The sequence below is a fragment of the Schistocerca serialis genome, chromosome 6 (genome assembly GCF_023864345.2).
Source record: "Schistocerca serialis cubense isolate TAMUIC-IGC-003099 chromosome 6, iqSchSeri2.2, whole genome shotgun sequence".
Lineage (NCBI taxonomy): Eukaryota > Metazoa > Arthropoda > Insecta > Orthoptera > Acrididae > Schistocerca > Schistocerca serialis.
The window spans coordinates 596506513-596527335 of record NC_064643.1 but is presented as its reverse complement, the minus strand read 5'-3'; the positions used below and the strand labels follow the sequence as shown (position 1 = coordinate 596527335).

The 20823-nt window shown below is 41.2% G+C and overlaps 1 protein-coding gene across 1 annotated transcript in view; it reads right to left on the bottom strand.

The window, feature by feature from the left end:
- Window positions 1–446: 446 nt before the first annotated feature.
- Window positions 447–20823, bottom strand: part of LOC126484339 (1-acylglycerol-3-phosphate O-acyltransferase ABHD5-like) — a 103259-nt gene continuing 82882 nt past the window's right edge. The window contains exon 8 of the mRNA XM_050107792.1: window positions 447–1576. Within this exon, the coding sequence (XP_049963749.1) occupies window positions 1355–1576 (222 nt within the window). The 3' untranslated portion in view covers window positions 447–1354. The remainder of the gene's footprint in view (window positions 1577–20823) is intronic.

Here is a 20823-nt window from a genome sequence, read left to right as displayed (position 1 = left end):
GCAATGACCACAAGCGAGCCCAAACACATGCACCTCTAACTAAATGTGTTATTACTCTCGTCCCTGACTGAGAAGGACTATGGAGTGAGGCAATAACAAATAAAAGTCTAAATGTCTGGTAGAGACGCTATTTTTGACGAAATCAATCATTTTGCTGATATATGCTGCAAAAGTATCAACTCTGACATGTCTCTGTTAACACTTAGATGTTGTAGACGGTAACTTTCATTTATTTCAGTTTTCAAATACGACTCAATGAGTAATTTAAAAAAAAAATTAAGTTTTGATTTTCTAACTGTAATTGTGGAAGAACTTCAATTGCTTTATCTCTAGCATTAAAAACATCATCAAAAATCCAAATGAAACTACCTGAAAGTATTATCACATATAAATTTAAAAAATGATAACTCTCAATAATATGACACAGGAAGAGTCACTCACAAATATTAAATAAATATATTTTGTTCTTTTATTAATTTGTTAACTGACAGATTATTAGATTCAAACAATTATGGACTAAATCTGTCAACAAAATATATAAACAACATTCCTCACAAAAACAACCAAATGAATATACAAATTTCACAGCACCTATCACAGAAGAATAATTGTGGCCGTTTCTAAATAAATACTTTTCTTTATCATTAAAAAACTAGAAACTTTAAATATCAAACAACTGAGCATAGTAAAATTTCATTTGACGAGGCAAGTATCACAATCCAAATAAAAAGAGCAGCTTGCTCCTCCTATTAGTAATAAGATATCTTAACAATCTGTAACTGAGATGAATGAACTTAGCTTACTTTGAAAGCATTAATGTTTTATCATGTGAAGAGAGTAAAACTGCCCCCAAATCGTGAATAGCCACAGTAATACGAAATGGGGTAAAAAAGTTATTAAGCTTTACCTATAATGATGCACACAGATGTAGGGCACACTAAATAGATAAATGTGAGGTAGTATGAATTCTGATAAACAGAGGAAGGCAGAAGAGGTATGAAGGGACTTTTTATAAAGCTGATACAGTCCAGTCACACACTGATGAGCAAGTTGGACCTTCTTTCAGACATGCCTGTGTTCTTTGTACAATGTAAGCAAAATTCCTTGCTAATAATGTACAAAATAAAATACATTGGAAGGCTGCCATTTAATGGCAATAGAACAATTTCACACTTTAATATTTATCTATGGGAGAGCCAGCTGCCACAGAAAATATACCTACATTTACTTCATTCCTTGCACATTAAATATGTAATATAAAATGACTCCAAGACGACATGTTTGATGTCACTTTCAACATACATGATGACATAATTTGTTAAAAAAATGTCGCCTTTCACATGTAGCACCCATGTTAGAGGGGATCATTCGTTGTGCTATGAGGTGTACTCGGATTTTCTCCAAGTTTCTCTTTATCCTTATTTTCTTCCCCCTCGTTTTCTTGTTTATCATTTTGTGGACGAAGAGCAAAAATGGTTTTTTCCTTAAGGTCTGAAACTTCACAAGCTTCAACAACATGGCGGTTGAAAAGATCACTTTTATCAGCATAAACATGATGCCCTGCTCCAGTAACAACCTGCAACAAAAAAAAAGTAGATCTGACAATTTTAACCCGACTTTCATCATTTATTTTTAAATGAAACGGGGTATGTCTAAATACGAATTCTACCATTTCAGCTTCTATACAAGATTATTTTAAAGTAACTGCAGACACTGCTTGGGTGTAATGTATGCACCAAAATAAGCATATACAATGAAAAGGATGTTTGCTACTCACCATACAACAGAGATGCTGTGTCGCAGAAAGGCACAACAAAAAGACTATCAGAAAGTTAGCTTTCGGCCAACAAGGCCTTTGTCATAAGTAGACAACATACACACTCTCACGCAAACGCATGTGTGTGAGCTGCATTTATGTTTCAAAAATACAGAACAACGTGCATATATCAGTAAAATGACTGATTCCATCAAAAATAGTGTCTCCATCAGACATTCCACAAATTATGATAAAACAATAATTTTGGCTACAGCAATATCTTTTTGGGACTCTGTTACTACAGAAACTGCGCAAATGTGTGGTGAGCAGCATCGCAGAAGGCAGTTAAGTTCTGCACTTCCACTAGTTAGGGTACTGCTGCTGGGCAGTGTGCTCCATCTCTCAACACCATTTTGGTGCTTGCTAAGAATACTCACAGTGCATTATATGAGGGTGTTCTGAAAAGTAATGGCTCCAGACTTTTTATGTGAAAAATCTTAAAGCCTTTTTTAAAAAAAGAAGCATTATATACATTTCATATCATCATTCTTCATGTCTACATACACTCTAAGAGGAAGAGGGAGGTGGGGGGGGGGGGGGGGGGGGGGGGGGGAAGGTGCACCATGAAAGAATTATCCAAATGGGATGGAAATCTGTAGATGTGATGATTATATTTCAGAAAATCTGGAGGATTTATTAAAGAGAAAGAGCTTCACAAATTGAGCAAGTCAGTGGCGTGTTGGTCCAGTTATCCAGCTTGGCACTGATTGATAAAGTTGTTGGACATCCTCCTGAGGGATATCATACCAAATTCTGTCCAACAGGCATGTTAGATCAACAAAATCCTGAGCTGGTTCGAGGGACTTGCCCATTATGTTCTCAATTGGGGAGAGATCCAGTGACCTCGCTACCTCAGGTAGGATTTGGCAAGAATGAAGTTAAGCAGTAGAAGCTCCCACACCTTCTATGGGCAGTGATTATCTTGCTGAAGTGTAAGGCCAGGACAGTTTGCCATGGAGGGTAAAAGCAATGAGGTGTAGGATATAACTGATATTCTGCTGTGCTGTAACGCTGCCGTGGATGGCAGCTAAAGGGGTCCTGATATGAAAAGAAATAGCAGCCCAGATCATCACTCATGATCGTAAGGCTATACGGTGGGCGACAGTCATGTTGGTATCTCACCACTGCCTGGAGCGCACCCAGGAAAGTCTTCGGCCTGGAATCTCATTGACTGCAGTAGAATTTCTTCAGTGATGAGTCCCACTTCAAAATGAGCCCAATGAAAAGCAAAGATGTGTCTGGAGACACACTGGTATTTTGCTGCCCTACACAATATACTCGTCCATTCCTACACAACCCCTACTCCCCACCCCTTGCCCCATAGCTCGTAGAGCTAGATGCAAGATCTGTCCCACATACCCACCCACCACCATCTATCCCATCAAAGGCAGGGTTACCTGTGAAACCAGTCAAATGATCTACAAGCTAAGCAACAACCACTGTGCTGCATTCTACATGGACATGACAACCAACAAGCTGTCTGCATGAAAGGCCACTGACAAACTGTGGCCAAGAAACAAGTGGACCACCCTGTCACTGAGCACGCTGCCCAACTCAATGTTTTCACAGCCTATGCCATCTGGATCCTTCCCACCAACCACCCAGTTGCCTCCCCCATCATGTACTGACAGCTGTTTGTAGTCTGGCCCAGCTGCCAGAAACTGTGATTTTGTGTGTGTGTGTGTGTGTGTGTGTGTAGGGGGTGTCTATTTTCAACAAAGGCCTTGTTGGCCGAAAGCTCACTTTGTGACAGTCTATTTGTTATGCCTATCTGCGACTCAGCATCTCTGCTATATCTACATCTACATGATTACTCTGCAATTCACATTTAAGTGCTTGGCAGAGGGTTCATCAAACCACAATCATACTATCTCTCTACCATTCCACTACTGAAGAGCGCGCGGGAAAAACGAACAGCTAAACCTTTCCGTTCGAGCTCTGATTTCTATTATTTTATTTTGATGATCATTCCTACCTATGTAGGTTGGGCTCAACAAAATGGTGAGCAGCAACTATCCTTTTCATAATATTGTTAGATTTCATCCTGGATTTTCCATTGTCTGTACATGTATATATATGTATATGACATCTAATGATTTCAGTCCCATTCAGATAATTCCTCTGTGGTGGGTGTTTTGTTTTCTTTTCTTTTCTTTTCTTTGAGAGTATTTATTTTTCAACAAAGGCACCCTGGCGACAAACATATTCTCCCAATGACAGTCAGTTTGTTGATAACAACATTGCAGAAATGTTTGACTTTGTTGACAGAGGCACAATCTCATCTCTGCTTCCACTGCTTCATCACTATCAAAATGAAGTCCTCAAATGTGTTTTTTTTAAGTTTTGGAAACAGATGAAAATCCGATGGAGCCAAGTCACAACTGTTTGACTGATGAGAGTGAACCCCAGGATTTCGATTTTTACACATGCTGCAGTGCTGATGTGTGGTCTGGTATTATTGTGCTGAAGGAGGGGGTGCTGCACATGTGGACAAAATCTTTGAATTTGAAACTATATTATGGCATGCCATTTCTCATGCACCAACATAGTTACAATACGTACCACCATGTTACAAGCTACAATTAAGAGACCTCCATCAGCAGAGGGCTGCATTTAAGTAGACATGAAGAATAAAAATGAAGAATGTTGATAATGTTAGTTTTATTTAAAAGGCTTTGAGGGTTTTCATATAAAATATTTGCCGACATTACTTTTTAGCATGTACTTATGTGTGGTGGAATGGAGGACATATTCATCTGTCTTCGGTGGCTCACCTGAGAATGACTGGCAGGCGTCCAGTTGAAATATCGTGGAGTTTAGTTGATGTCGACTGGCTGCAAGACCAAAATTTCCTCAAACAACTATTACATTTCCTGCTATGCCTCCATTTTGAAGTCTCCATGATATTACTTTTAATTAGGATAACACTACGCCGTATGCTGCCAATGTCCTCTACAGGGCATGTGTGAACCCAAGATGATTTCCTCAATGACAAGTGATCATTAGGGATAAGAGTATTGTTAGGAGCACTTTACATACATAAATTATCTTGCAGACGAGATGAGTAGCAATTTGCATCTCAGCTGTTGGCTGATGACACTGGTGTACAGGAAGGTGTTGAAGTTGATTGACTGCAGGAGGATACAATATGACTTAGACACAATTTCTAGTTGGTGTGATGAATGGCAGCTAGCTCTAAATGTAGAAGAATATAAGTTAATGCAGATGAGTAGGAAAAACAAACTCCTAATGTTGGGATACAGCAGTAATAGTGTGCTGCTTGACACAGTCAAATTGTTTAAATATGTGGAACCAGCATGTGAGGATTGTGGTAGGGAAGGCTGATTGTCGACTTCGGTTTGTTGGGAGAATTTTGGGAAAGTGAGATTCATCTGCAAAGGACACCATACATAGCACAGAAGTGTGATCAATTCTTGAGTACTGCTCAAGTCTTTGAGATCAGCATAACGCCAGATTAAAGGATGACATCAAACCAATAGAGGTGGGCTGGTAGATTTATTACCAGAGGGTTCGAGCAACACGCAAGTATTAAGGAGACGCTTTGGGAAATCAAATGGGGATCCCTGGAGGGAAGGTGACATCATTTTCGAGGAACACTAATGATAAAATTTAGAGAGCTAGCATTTGAAGCTGACTGCAGAACAATTCTACTGCCAACAACATAATTTCGCTTAAGGACTATGAGAAATTAGAGATTATACAGAGGCACATGGGTAGTTGTTTTTTGCTTGCTCTATCTCAGATAGAACAGGACAGGAAATGATTAGTTGTGGTAAAGGGTACCCTCTGCCACACACAGTCAGTGGCTTGTGGGGTATGCAGACTTAGACGTAGATGTAAATGTGTATGTTGACTGTCGCCCTGCACAGCGCATTCTCCTAATCTCCCTCATTCATCAAAAACATTTGGCCATGAGTTGCCTAGATTCTGGCACACAGCCTCTTACCAGGCACTACTGTTGGTGAACTTTGGTGCAGACTTCAAGCAGTATGGAACAGTGTGCCCTTATCTGGTGTGACTCGATGCCCATGTGGGTTAGAGTTGCTATTGGTGCTGGAGCTGGCAGCCCTGTGCACTAAATTTCGCAGTTTGCACACCCTCAAATTACCTACAAATTTAATTGTATGTTCACATTATGCTCGATACTCACAAAAAGTAAAACTTCTTTATAATATGTTTGTTTAACAGATAAAACTTAGTTGCTAGTTATATTTCCCAGTGGTATAATTTTAATGGCCACACCTTCCCATAGGTCTTCATTTTGTTTGTCTCTCTATCTCTTGGAATCCAGTAAAGAATTTCCTTAGTTTATCTTCCGTCCATTCACCTATCTATTTATCTCTCCCAGCAATTGCCAATGCACACTGCCCCATTGATCATTGAACAGCTCCCAGATTTCCAATAATCTCGATTACTGTCCATGTTTCACTGATGTTAGTAAAAATTGTCACTACAAATGGACTGTACACTTCCAGTTTCAGACACATTGGAAACTCCATTTTGTAAATCTAATAAAAGCACTCCAGGACTGATGCTTACCTTTATTTATTTTCCTGTAGAATCAGTAACAGTTTCCAACATCTGTCATGAGCAGTAAATTATATTAGCAACTATTTTCCTGAGTTTCATAAATAGGCATACATATATCTAGGGTCTATGACCATTTTGAATAAAGAAAGGCATAATTTCAAACAGCGAAATTCCAACTACAGTGCAATGTCTTGGACTCTGCAAAGACAATACACTAAAACACATTTTTATAAAACAGAAGTATCATTCTTTTGGCAAAGGGTCGGTGACTAGTATCAATTACTATTGGAAAACTTCTTAAGTATACCATTTAATTTATCACTTCTTACAGATTTGCAAAAAATCAGACAACACACTATGGTAACAATATACAGAAAAGCGAGAAACCTAATGCAATTTCAGCATAACCTACTACGTGCATTGTTCAACACATAGCCCAAAATTAAAAGGTGTAATTTATTGGTTTCATAAAAACTACAAAAAATGTGTCTTTCTTTCTCAACCCGTACAGTTAAGTCTCCCCTGACCCGCGGTTCTGGGTGACTTTCCCAAAATCTACCCCCTTTTCCTAGACCTCTCCAGTGCTTTTCCTTCACCCTTCTACCTTCCCCTTCAACTCTTCAGCCTGAAGAAGAAGCCAATGGCTCCGAAAGCTTGCCAAACATAACAGTCTTTTATGTGTGTGTTCTGCCGCCACTTGGTGAGCAGATTTTTTTATCTATCCGATTAAATAATTTTAAGAATAAACACTGAGTTTTATTTGTTTCCAAAATAAATAATTGTACTATTTATCATTTGCCACTCTAAAAAGGTGGCATTATTTCGTAAATAAATACTTACAAATATTTCCCCATTTTCATTTTAACATATAATCAAACTGGTTCACCTGACTTTACTCTTACGATAAAATTTATTCTGAGAAAGTATAGCACCTTTGTCTCAATGCAACTTTGAACTGTCGCCATTTTATGTTAATGCTAGATCTACAAACATTAAACACATACTGAACATTTAGAGTGTGTCTTTTAGGCCACAATACTACTTTTGACCAAAATTAAACTATCTGGTACCATCTTTAGTTGCCTTGTAAATGCTACAGTAGTCTTCACAGTTATATCACAATGGAGAATATATTCTGTAGACGTAAAAACTCTAAATGCAGATAATAATCATTTACTTTAGTACACTATTATTACATGTGTCACCTGAACAGAAAATATAGGTTTTTCTGGCATCCCCCATGAACCACGAACCGCGCCAAGATGAAACAGCTGAATGTGTACCTCAATGATAAAGTACCACATATACAACCACAATGGAGGGGTATCTGTAAAGAGACCAGACTATCTGTGGCTTCTGAAAAGGCAGAACAGCAGTTGAAAGGACAACTGTTTGGACCATTGACTGATCTGACATTGTAACATTAGCCAACATGGCCTTACAATGCTTGTACTGCAAACGGCTGAAAGCAAGGGGAATCTATAGCCACGATTTTTTTTTTAATGCAGCTCTATTGTAGGCTTAATGATGATGACATCATCTCAGGTAAAATATTCTGGAAGTAAAATAACCTCTCATTTGGATCTCCGGGCTGGGTCTACTCAGGAGTATGTCAGAAGCAAAAACGAGATTTGACATTCTACACATCAAAGCATGGATTGTTAGATCCTGTAATTGAGTGGGCAGGTTAGACAATTTGAAAAGGGAAATGGACGGAAGTTGGATAAACTTGGGATTTGTGAAATACGACGGTAGGAGAAACATTTCATGTTATGTCAGTACAGAAAGAGAAGGAAAAACAGTAGAACATGTACGGGTAAGGGGGGGGGGGGGGATGATGAAAGAAGAAGCTGCCTGGTAAAAAAACCATGACTAACATTTGGTTTTAGAATCATGAAATAAGGTTGTAAATATGGAAGAGATCTGGAGCACTGGAAGGTTTCAGATTTCTTATATACTGGTAAGACAAAGATTTCAGAATCAGATTTGAATCTTTAAGACTTTATCACGGACCAGATTTTGACTCTAATCATAATTTATTGTTTATGTACTGCAAACTAAAACTGATGAACTGCAATAAGATACGAAATAAAAGAGATAGGATCTGGCTAAGCTGAAAGAAACAGAGGTTGTTCAGAGCGCGTATTAGGCAACATTGGGCTGAAACAGAGGAAGGAATACAACAGAAAACCAATGGTTAGGTGTGAGAGATGAAAAAGGGAATGCAGCAGAGGATCACATACTTAAAAAGACAAGGCTTAGTAAATATCCTTGAATAACTCAGGAGATGCTGAATTTAATTGACAATTTAATTGACAAAAGGAGAAAATATAAAAATACAACAAATGAAGCATGCAAAAAGGAATACATAAGTGGCTAAGCAGGAATGGCTAGAGGGCAAATGCTTGGCTTTAGAAGCATGTATATCTACAGGAAAAGGTAGCTGACACCAACAGGACCATTACATAGATCTTCAGAGAAAAGAGAAGCAGCTGTGCGAATAACAAGAGCTTAGATGGAAAGCCAGTACTAAGCAAAGAAGGAAAAGCTGAAAGGTGGACAGAATATACAGAGGGTCGATATAAAGTAAAACACATAACTTGAGCACAATATTATATGACGAGAAGAGCAAGTATACGAATATGAATGACAATATGGTACTGTGATAAGAATCTGAAAGAACACTGAAAGACTTAAATGAAACAAGGTCCCTGGAGTAGTCAACATTCCCTAAGAATTATTGGATACTTGTGAGAGCCAAAATTATTGCACCCCTTGTACTAGATAATACACGGATCAGCCACAACATTATGACCACTGACCTAGTACTGACATAAACTCATCCAGGCAAAACAGAATCACCTGGCGAGGAATGACAGTTAGTCACACACACGCACAGTGCATGCAATATCAGTGAGGATGCTGTCCATATGTAAAATGGGGAAGGCACGTGATCTATCTGAGTTTGACTGAGGACAGATTGTGATGGCCTGGAGGCTTGGCACAATCATTTTGGAAACTGCACATGTTGTGTGTTCAAGGAGTGCTTGGTGAGTTCTTAACATGCAGCAAAACCAAGGTGAAACCACATCCAGACATCATGGGGTTGGGTGGCCACATTTGATCACAGATGTTGGACATCGCAGGCAGGGCAGACTGGTCAAACAGGACAGGTGGCAAACTGAAGCAGAACTAACATCAGACTTTAATGCTGGTCAGAGCACAAGTGTGTCTGAACACACAGTGCACCAAACACTCCTAATGATGGGCCTCTGCAGCTGATGACCCATGCATGTGCCAATATCATTAACGCAATCACACTGGCAACTATAACTGAAATGTGCAAATGACCATTGGCACTGGACACTGGTGCAATGGCAGAACATTGCATGGTCTGACGAATCCTGATACCATTTTCATCATGTTGATGGGAGGGCACGAATCCGTCGTCTTCCGGGGGAATAGCTCCTTGACACCTGCACTATGGGACAGAGACAAGCTGGCGGCAGCTCCATTATGTTCCAGGGAACATTCACGTGGGCATCCATGGGTGCAGTGGAGCTCGTCTAAGGCACCATGACAGCCAAGGAGCATCGCACACTGGTTGCAGACTGCATACACCCCTTCATTACGATCATGTTTCTCGACAGCAGTGGCATTTTTCAACAAGATAATGGGCCATGTCAGAAGGCCAGCAGTATGATGGAGTGATTCGAGGAACACCATGGTGAGTTCCAATTGATGTGCTGGTCTTCCAACTTGCCAGATCTGGACCTGATCAAACACATCTGGGATGTGATTGAACACGGCGTCAAAGCTCATCAACCCCTGCCTGGAATTTACAGGAATTGGGTAACTTGTGGGTGCCAATGTGGTGCTAACTCCCTCCAGTGATCTACCAAGGCCTTGCTGCTTCCATGGCATGATGTGTTGCCACTACTATCCATGCCAACGGTGGACATACTGGCTATTAGGTAGATGGTGATAATGTTCTGGCTGATCAGTGTATGAAACAATTGAAACAGCCTCAGACTTCAGGAACAATGTAATAATTCCAATTCCAAAGAAGGCAGGTGCTCACATGTGAATACTACCAAATGAACCATCAGTTTAATAAGTCTTCATTGCAAAATATTGATACAGATTATTTACAGAAGAATGGAAAAACTGGTAAAAGTCAGTCTTGGGGAAGATCAGTTTGTGTTTCGGAGGAATGGAGGAAGACGTGAGGCCATATTTACCCTTAAATTCATCTAAGCAGATAGACGGAAGAGAGGTAAACCTATGTTTACAGTCTTTATAGGTTTAGAGAAAGTCCTTGACAACGGTGACAGGAGTAATACACTGTTTGAAATTCTGAAGTTAGCAGGGACAGAATAGTTAACTATAACTTGCACATAAACCAGAAGGCAGTTATACAGGTCAAAGGGCATGAAAAGGAAAGTAGTTGAAAAGGGAATGAGGCAAGGTTGTGGTCTCTCCCTAATGTAATTCAATCTGTACGCTGAGCAAGCTGTTAAGAAAACTTAGGATAAATTTGGAAAGAGCTCACTGAGAGGGGATAAAAACTTCTGATATTTGCTGATGACTTTGTAATTCCATCTGAGATGGCAAAGGATTTGCCAGAGCAATTGAATGGAATGGATTGTATCTTGTAAAGAGGTTATAAGATGAACATCAATAAAAGTAAAACATGGGGAACGGAATGTATTCTCAGTAAATCATGGGGAAGATATAGAATGCTGACTAGCAAAAGCAAGAAAAGCATTTCTGAAAAACAGGAATTTGTTAATATTAATATAAATTTAAGTGTTAGGAAATCTTTTCCAAAGATATTTATCTGGAATGTAGCCTTGTACGGAAATGAAAACAAGGATGATAAGCAATTCAGACAAGAAGCTTTTGAATTGTGGTGCTATAGAAGAATGTTCAAGATCAGATGCTAGATCAAATAATAAGTGAGAGGTACTGAATTGAATTGGGGAAGAAAATTTATAGCATAAGTTGACTGAATGAGGGGATTGGTTGACAGGAAACATTCTGAGGCAACAAGGAATTGCCAGTTTGGTAATGGAAGTAAGTGGGGAGGGGGTGGGGGGTCAAAATTGTATAGGAAGACCATGGCTTGAAAACAATAAGCAGGTCCAAATGGATGTAGGCTGTCGTAGTTATTCCAACACGAAAAGGCTTGCACACAATAAACTAGCTTAAAGAGCTGCATAACAACCAAAAACCACAACAACAAAAACATCACCACCAAAGAGTACTTGAATGTTTTAGCAGTGATGTTTATAAGTTTCCCAATTGTACTGTAATCATCAATGCAGACTTAAATCATCCAAAAATTAATTGGGAAAAATACAGTTTTGTTAGTGGTGGGCATGATAAGATATTCTGTGAAATATTACTAAATACCTTCTCTAGAAACTACCTACAACAGATAGTTAGGAAACGCTCTCATGATGAAAATATACTGGATCTAATGACAACAAGTAGACTTGATCTCTTTGAGGATGTCCACATCGAAGCTGGTATCAGTCACCATGGTGCAGTTGTGGCTTCAATGATTACCAAAGTACAAAGAACAACCAAAACAAGCTAGAAAGATATATATGTTCAGTAAATTAGATAAAAAGAATCAGTAGTGTCATACCTCAATGAACAACCCGAAACTTTCAGCACATGGCAGGAGCGTGCAAAGCAACTCTGGATCAAGTTTAAAAGAATAGCTGGCCATTCACTGGATAGTAGAACAATTCATAGTGGGACGGAACCTTCTTGGTATACAGTCACTGTAAAGCAACTTCTAAAGAAACAGGGATTACTGCATATAGGTATAAAACAAAGGGTGGGGCTATAGATAGATTGACTGTTAAGAGAGCGATGTGTCGTGCCTTCAACGACTGCCACAGCAGAATATTGTCATATGATGTCACAGAACCCAAAGAAATTCTGGCCATACGTAAAGGCTGTTAGTGGCACCAAAGTTAATGTCCATTCCCTAGCAAATGAGACAGGAAGCAAAACAAAACCTGAAATGCTTAATTCAGTTTTCAAATGCTCCTTTACAAAGGAAAACCCAGGAGAATTGTTCCAATTTAATCCTCATACCACTTAAAAGATGAATAAAATTGGTATTAGTTTGAGAAACTGCTGACATTAAAATCGAACAAAGCTCCAGGACCCAATGGAATCCATACCAGATTCTATACTGAATTTGTGGCTGAGTTAACCCCCATTCTAATTGTACTCTATTGTAGGTCCTTCAAACAAAAACCCATGTCCAGTTCTTGGAAAAAAGCACAGGTCACATCCGTGTACATGGAGGGTAGTAGAAGTGATCCACAAAACTACGATCCAGTATCGCTGACACCGATTTGTTGTAGAATCTCAGGATATATTCTGAGCTCAAATATAATGAGGTGTCTTGAACAGAGTAACATCCTCAGTGCCAGCCAGTATAGATTCTGAAAACATCAACTGTGTGAAATCCAACTTGCACTTTCCTTACATGACATACGGAAAGCTTTGGGTCACAGCAATCAGTAGTTGCAGTATTTCCTGATTTCTGAAAAGCATTGACTCAGTACCACACCTATGCTTCCTGTCAAAAGAACGATCATATAGGGTATCAAGTGAAATTTGTGACTGGATTGGGGATTTTTTGGTAGGAAGGACAAAGGATGGAGAGTCATCGTCAGATGAAAAAGTAACTTCGGGTGTGCTCCAGGGAGTTGTGTTGAGACCCTTGCTGTTCATGATATATATTAATGACCTTGCAGACAATATCAATAGTAACATAGGCTTTTTGCAGATGATGCAATTATCTACAGTGAAGAACTATTTGAAAGAAGCAGCATAAATATCTAGTCAGATCTTGATAAGATTTCAAAGTAGTGCGAAGATTGTCAAACTTGCTTTAAATGTTCTGAAATGTAAAATTGTGCACTTCACAAAATGAGAAAACATTGTATACTATGACTATAAATCAATGAGCCACTGTGGGAATTGACCAACTCGTACAAATACCTGGGCATAAAACTTTGTAGGGATATGAAATGAAATGATCACATAGGTTCAGTCATAGGTAAAGCTGGTGGCAGACTTTGGTTTATTGGTAGAAACTGGTCAAGTGTAATCAATCAACAAAGAAGATTGTTTACAAATCAACTGTGTGACCAATTCTAGAATATTGCTCAAGTGTTTGGGACTCGTACCAAGTATGACTACCAGGGGATATTGAATGTAAACAGAGAAGCACTGCATGAATGGTCATAGGTTTGTTTAATCTGTCAGAGAGTGATATAGAAATACTGAAAGAACTGAACCGGAAGACTCTTGAAGATAGATGTAAACTACCCCGAGCAAGTCTGGTAACAAAGTTTCTAGAACTGGCTTTAAATGATGACTCTAGAAATATATTACAATCCCCCAACACATTGCTCACATAGGGATTCTGAGGATAAGATTAGAGTAATTACTGCACCCACAGAGGAATTCAAACAAAATAATTCTTTCCACCCACTGTATTTGAATGAAATGGGAAGAAATCCAACAAACTGGTACAATGAGATGTATCCTCTGCCATGCACCTTGCAGTGGTTAGTGGGGCATAGACGTAGATGTTGATATTTACATCTAATTTCGTCCATATGCTACTGCTTGTGTAAATTATACTATATCATGAGGGAAGTTAGCAGCAGACAAAGGCCAGTGCAGTTTCATCTGTGCTTGTAGAGTGACGTGTGCGAGCAGCAGTAGCAGAAACAAGTCGTATATTCAGTTTTTCATATTAGTTCCGCAGGTTTAATTCAAATTACTTTGTGTGTTTGCGTGGTGAAATTCTTCGGATCTTTGCGTATTTTCGAATTAGAAAGGGGTAGTATGAAATTTTAATAACAGTAGAGTGTAACATCGCGTAGGCGGTTGTCATTTGTACTAAGACAGGGGTAGGATCGCATTGTAATATTTGTATAGTGGCGCAGTCCTGGTCATTTGATCGCTTAGTTTGTAAGTAATTGTTCATATATCGCAGCTCAATCTGGTGCTGGTGACGCAACTGTGCAATCGCATATTGCTGTTTTATTTGACTCAACTCTATACGTCCAGATATTAGCAGTAGGAAGGATAGGGTGTGCGCGTGCTGTGTGCGGGCGCAGGAGGAACTGGCCGCAGTTCACGAGCAGCTGAGAGTGCTGTTGACCACGGTCAGCCGCCTTCAGGCTGCTACCTCGAGGTGCAGTGACGGTGGAGGGTCTGGCGCGTTGCTTGAGACACCCCAGGTGTCGCTTGCTGCGTCCACTGACTCAGTTGCAGAGGCACCTTCTAGTGTACCCAGCGCGTTGGGGCCACCCTCACCTCAGGGTGAGTGGCGGACTGCAACGAATTCGCGTCGCTCGAGGTGGAGGGTCAATGTGGAGGCTGGCCGGCTGGCCGGCTGGCCTCGCCCATTCATCCTGTCAGTGGGCAGGTGGCCGCTCCTTCAGCAGGGCCCGAGCAGGCACACGGGGGCAAAGGCTTGCTGGTTACTGGGAGCTCCAACATTAGGCGGGTGATGGAGCCCCTTAGGGAAATAGCATACAGGGCTGGAAAGAATTCCAATGTGCACTTAGTTTGTCTCCCGGGGGGGCCTCATCCAAGATGTGGAGGCGGCCTTGCCTGCGGCTATCGAGCATACGGGGTGCAGTCATCTGCAAGTAGTTGCTCATGTCGGCACCAATGATGCCTGTCGCTTCGGTTCTGAGGCGATCCTCAGTTCCTACAGGCGGCTGGCAGATATGGTGAAGATCGCTGGCCTCGCACGCAGGGTGCAAGCAGAGCTCTCTATTTGCGGCATCGTTCCCAGAGTGGATCGGGGTCCTTTGGTTTGGAGCCAAGTGGAGAGTCTCAACCAGAGGCTTCGTCGACTCTGTGACGGTCTTGGCTGCAGATTTCTAGACTTGCGCTATTGGGTGGGGAATTGTAGGATGCCCCTAGATAGGTCAGGGGTGCACTACACAAAGGAAGCAGCTACTTGCGTAACAGAGTACTTGTGGCGTGCACATGGGAGTTTTTTAGGCAAGGCAGTAGTGCGAGGTGTCCTGATGAACACTCACCAGTCGACATGCAGGCAAGAAAATCAGGGCGTGCTCAGTGTAAAGACACTTCAGCTATCAAGATATTAGCAGTAAATTTTCAGAGTATTCGGAATAAAGTTCCTGAATTTACTGCCCTCCAGGAAGTGTGTGGCGTGCAAATTATTCTTGGGACTGAGACCTGGCTGAACCCTGAGATAGGAAGTTCTGAAATATTTAGTGAGGGTTGGAACGTTTACCGGAAACACAGATTAGACACCGTAGGAGGTGGTGTCTTCATTGCAGTTGACAAAAATATTGTGTCTCCTGAGGTTGAAGCAGAGTGAAGTTATCTGGGCACGTTCAACAGGGCTAGGAGAAATAAAGTTAATTGTTGGGTGTTATTACTGGCCACCAGGTTCCACCATGAGGGTTCTAGAATCATTCAAAGGGAGTCTAGACTCTGTATCGCAGAAGTACCCGGATCATGCTATATTAGTCAGAGGACTTCAACCTACCTAGTATAGACTGGGATGTCTATGGATTCATTACAGGTGGTAGAGATAAGCTGTCGTATGAATTAATTTAGAACACATTATCCGTAAACTGTCTTGAGCAGCTAAATCGACAGCCAACGCGTAATGGAAATATTTTAGATCTGTTAGCCACGAACAGACCAGACCTCATCGACAGTGTCAGTGTTGAGACAGTGATTAGTGATCAAGATGTTGTCATTACGAGTATGGTTACGAAAGTTAAAAAGTCGGTCAAGAAGGCTAGGAGAGTATTCTTACTAGAAAGAGCAGTTGTTAGCATCCCACTTAGTAAATGAATTGACTTCATTTACTTCCGGAACGATGGACGTGGAAGAATTATGGGCAAATTTTAAACACATTGTAAATCATGCAAAGTGGGTTACAGACAGAAAAGACCCACAGTGGTTTAACAGCACAATTTGGAGAATGCTCAGGAAGCAAAGACAGTTGCACTCGCGGTACAAGAAAGATCGGGGTGCGGTACAAGAAAGATCGGGAGAATGAGGATAGGCAAAAGTTAGTAGAGATTCGTGCTGCAGTAAAAAGAGCGATGCGTGAAGCATACAACCACTACCACCGTCATACCTTAGCAAAAGATCTTGCTGAAAACCCAAGGAAATTCTGGTCTTACGTAAAATCGGTAAGTGGGTCGAAGGCTTCCATCCAGTCACTCACTGATCAGTCTGGCCTGGCAACGGAAGACAGCAAAATGAAAGCTGAAATATTAAATTTAGCATTTGAGAAATCTTTCACGCAGGAGGATCGTACAAACATACTGCCGTTTGAGTCTCGTACAGATTCCCGTATGGAGGACATAATGATAGACATTCCTGGGGTTGTGAAGCAGCTGAATGGGTTGAAAATAAATAAATCGCCAGGTCCTGATGGGGTTCCAACTTGGTTTTACAGAGAGTACTCTACTGCATTGACTCCTTACGTAGCTTGCATTTGTCACGAATCTCTTGCCCAACGTAAAGTCCTGAGCGACTGGAAAAAAGTGCAGGTGACGCCTGTATATAAGAAGGGTAGAAGGACGGATCCTCAAAATCACAGACCAATATCCTTAACATCGGTTTGTTGCAGGATTCTCCAACACATTCTCAGTTCGAATATAATGAATTTCCTTGAGACAGAGAAGTTGCTGTCCGCGCATCAGCACAGCTTTAGAAAGCATCGTTCCTGCGAAACACAACTTGCCCTTTTTTCACATGATATCTTGCGAACCATGGATGAAGGGTATCAGACGGATGCCATATTCCTTGACTTCCGGAAAGCGTTTGACTTGTGCCCCACTGCGTACTCCTAACTAATGTACGAGCATATGGGATTGGTTCCCAAATATGCGAGTGGCTCGAAGACTTCTTAAGTAATAGAACCCAGTACGTTGTCCTCGATGGTGAGTGTTCAGCGGAGGTGAGGGTATCATCTGGAATGCCCCAGGGAAGTGGGGTAGGTCCGCTGTTGTTTACTATCAACATAAATGATCTTTTGGATAGGGTGGATAGCAATGTGTGGCTGTTTGCTGATGATGCTGTGGTGTACGGGAAGGTGTTGTCATTGAGTGACTGTAGGAGGATACAAGATGACTTGGACAGGATTTGTGATTGGTGTAAAGAATGGCAACTAACTCTAAATATAGATAAATTTAAATTAATGCACATGAATAGGAAAAAGAATCCCGTAATGTTTGAATATTCCATTAGTAGTGTAGCGCTTGACACAGTCATGTCGATTAAATATTTGGGCGTAACATTGCAGAGCAATATGAAGTGGGACAAGCATGTAATGGCAGTTGTGGGGAAGGCGGATAGTCGTCTTCGGTTCATTGGTAGAATTTTGGAAAGATGTGGTTCATCTGTAAAGGAGACCGCTTATAAAACACCAATACGACCTATTCTTGAGTACTGCTTGAGCGTTTGGGATCCCTATCAGATCGGATTGAGGGAGGACATAGAAGCAATTCAGAGGTGGGCTGCTAGATTTGTTACTGGTAGGTTTGATCATCACGTGGGTGTTACGGAAATGCTTCAGGAACTCGGGTGGGAGTCTCTGGAGGAAAGGAGGTGTTCTTTTCATGAATAGCTACCGAGGAAATTTAGAGAACCAGCATTTGAGGCTGACTGCAGTACAATTTTACTGCCGCCAAATTATATTTCGCAGAAAGACCACAAAGATAAGGTAAGAGAGATTAGGGCTCGTACAGAGGCATACAGGCAGTCATTTTTCCCTCGTTCTGTTTCGGAGTGGAACAGGGAGAGAAGATGCTAGTTGTGGTACGAGGTACCCTCCACCACACACCGTATGGTGGATTGCGGAGTATGTATGTAGATGTACAAGAATGCACATACTAGAAGTGATGGGCACTAAGTGTAGTTGAATACAAGTGGCAAATATGATATGAAAAGTCATTACGTCTTCTTTTTTGCCCCTGGTAGCTGAGTGGTCAGCACAACGGAATGTCATACCTAATGGCCTAGGTTCGATTCCCAGATGACTTGGAGATTTTCTCCACTCAGGAAGTGGGTGTTGTGTTCTCCTTATCATCATCATTTCATCTCCATTGACACGTAAGTCACCGAAGTGGTGTAAACTCGAAAGACTTGCACCAGGTGAACAGTCTACCTGACAGGAGGCCCTCGCCACATGGCATTTCCATTACATCTTGTTGATGCAACAGCATGTCATACAACCACATTATTAAATCTGAGCAATGAAAAATAATAAGCCATTATGAACACAGTTTTTTAGTACCTTGAATATTCACTGTGTTCAAAGACTACTGTTACTGATTTGTGTATGGGAGACATGAATCAAAGACAATTGAATGAATTATAAACCCTTGGGTGGACTACACAATGTGACACCAGCACAGGACAAGACAGATACATCTGCAGGGGAGTGGCAGATGATACATTTAAATTAAAATGTCAGTACAATGATGGAGTAATGATACAGATGTATTACATAGCTTACAGCATGTAGACAATGTGTATGCAACACTTTCTGTGGTACACCCCTGACATCAACCAAACTGCACCTTCAACTGCAACAGAATTCCAAACATTCAGAATGTAAATCGATAGATAACAAATCTACTCACCAACCAGCGGCAGGGGAACACACATACAAAAGGGTTTAACTCTAACAAGCTTTCGGAGCCAGTGGCCATTCTTCTGGCAGAAGAACTGAAGGGGAAGGAAGAGGAGAGAAAGGAAAGGACTGAAGAGGTTTAGGGAAAGAGGTACAGTTCAGAGAAGTCACCCAGAACACCAGGGTAGTGGAGACTTCCCGAACGGGATAAGAAGGAAAGACTGATTGTTGGGGACCGCACTGGACGAGATTTGATAACCTGATAGCTTAAAGGTGGAAGACAGAATAATATGCAAAACAGAGATTACTACTAAAACATTGTGCATGAGTTAATAAGAGTGAAAAGCTACGTACATTGTATGTAACAGAGGTGGGAGGAGAGACTGCGAAAAAATGGACAGGTCGGAAAATGAAAGATGTAGAAATCTAAAATGGAGTGAAGAAAGGAGTAGTTACTGTGAAGAAATGTTGAGAGGGAAGGAATTAATGTAAATAAAGGCTGGGGGGGGGGGGGGGGTGAGAACCAAGGAAATGTTGTTGTGCTAGTCCCCACCTGCAGAGTTCTGAGAAACTGGTGTCTGGGAAAAGAATCCAGATGACGCATGTGGAGAAACAGGTGCCGAGGTCTGCAACAGGATATTGTGTGTTGCCTGTATACGCCCTCTGCCTATGCCCATTCATCCTGACTGATAACTGGGTGGTAGTCATGCCGCTGCAAAAGGCCAATCAGTTTTTGCATAACAGCCGGTATATGACATGTCATTTCACAGGTGGCTCTCCCTTTGATGTATATGTTTTGCCAGTTACAGGGCTGGAATAGTTGGTGGTAGGAGGGTGCATAGGGCAAGTCTTGCACAAGGGACAGTCACAGGGGATAGAAGGCATATGGTAGGGAGATGGGTGTAGAAGGAGCATATGGTCTTACAAGGATATTGCGGAGACTGGAAGGTCAACGAAATGCTATTCTAGGTGTAGTGAGCTACATCTCAGACAGAATGGATCTCATTTCAGGGCATGATTTTAGGAAGTCATGGTCTTGTTGAAGTAGCTGATTAATACATTCAAGACCAGGAGAATACTGGGTGACAACTGGTGTGCTCCAAAGTTGTTTTTTGGTGGGATCAGCAATACCAGGATTGGATGCGATGACCTGGGAAATCTGCTTTTGAATTAGGCTGTTGGGATAATTACATTCAGTAAAGACTGAAGCGAGAGTGGTGGTGTATTGCTGTAAGGAGTCTGCATCCAAACAAATTTCGTTTACCTCGAATGCCAAGGCTGTATGAGAGGGAATGTTTGACATGGAAAGGATGGCAACTGTCAAAATGTAAGTACTGTTGTTTGTTAGTAGGTCAGATGTGGATGGAAGTGTGCAGCTGGCATTCAGTGAGGATGGGATCAACGTCAAGGAAAGGGGCATGGGATTGGAATAGGACCATGTGAAATTTAATTGGGAGAGGGTAGTTCGAGATTCCAGGAATTTTAACAGATCAGCCTCACTATGAGTCAGTATGTCATCAATGTATCTAAACCAAACAAGGGTCTGAAGGCTTGTGGATGCCAGGAAAGCCTCCGCCAAGTAACCCATGAAAACACTGGCATAGCCATCCTGGTTCCCATGGACATACCCCTGATCTGTTTGTATGTCCGCCTCTCAAAGGTGAAGTAATTGGGGTTAGTATAAACTTGATTTGGGTGAGCAAGAACAATGTCATAGGTTTGGAATCAGATGGATGATGACTGGGGAAATGTGAAATGTTCAGCAGCAGACAGACTA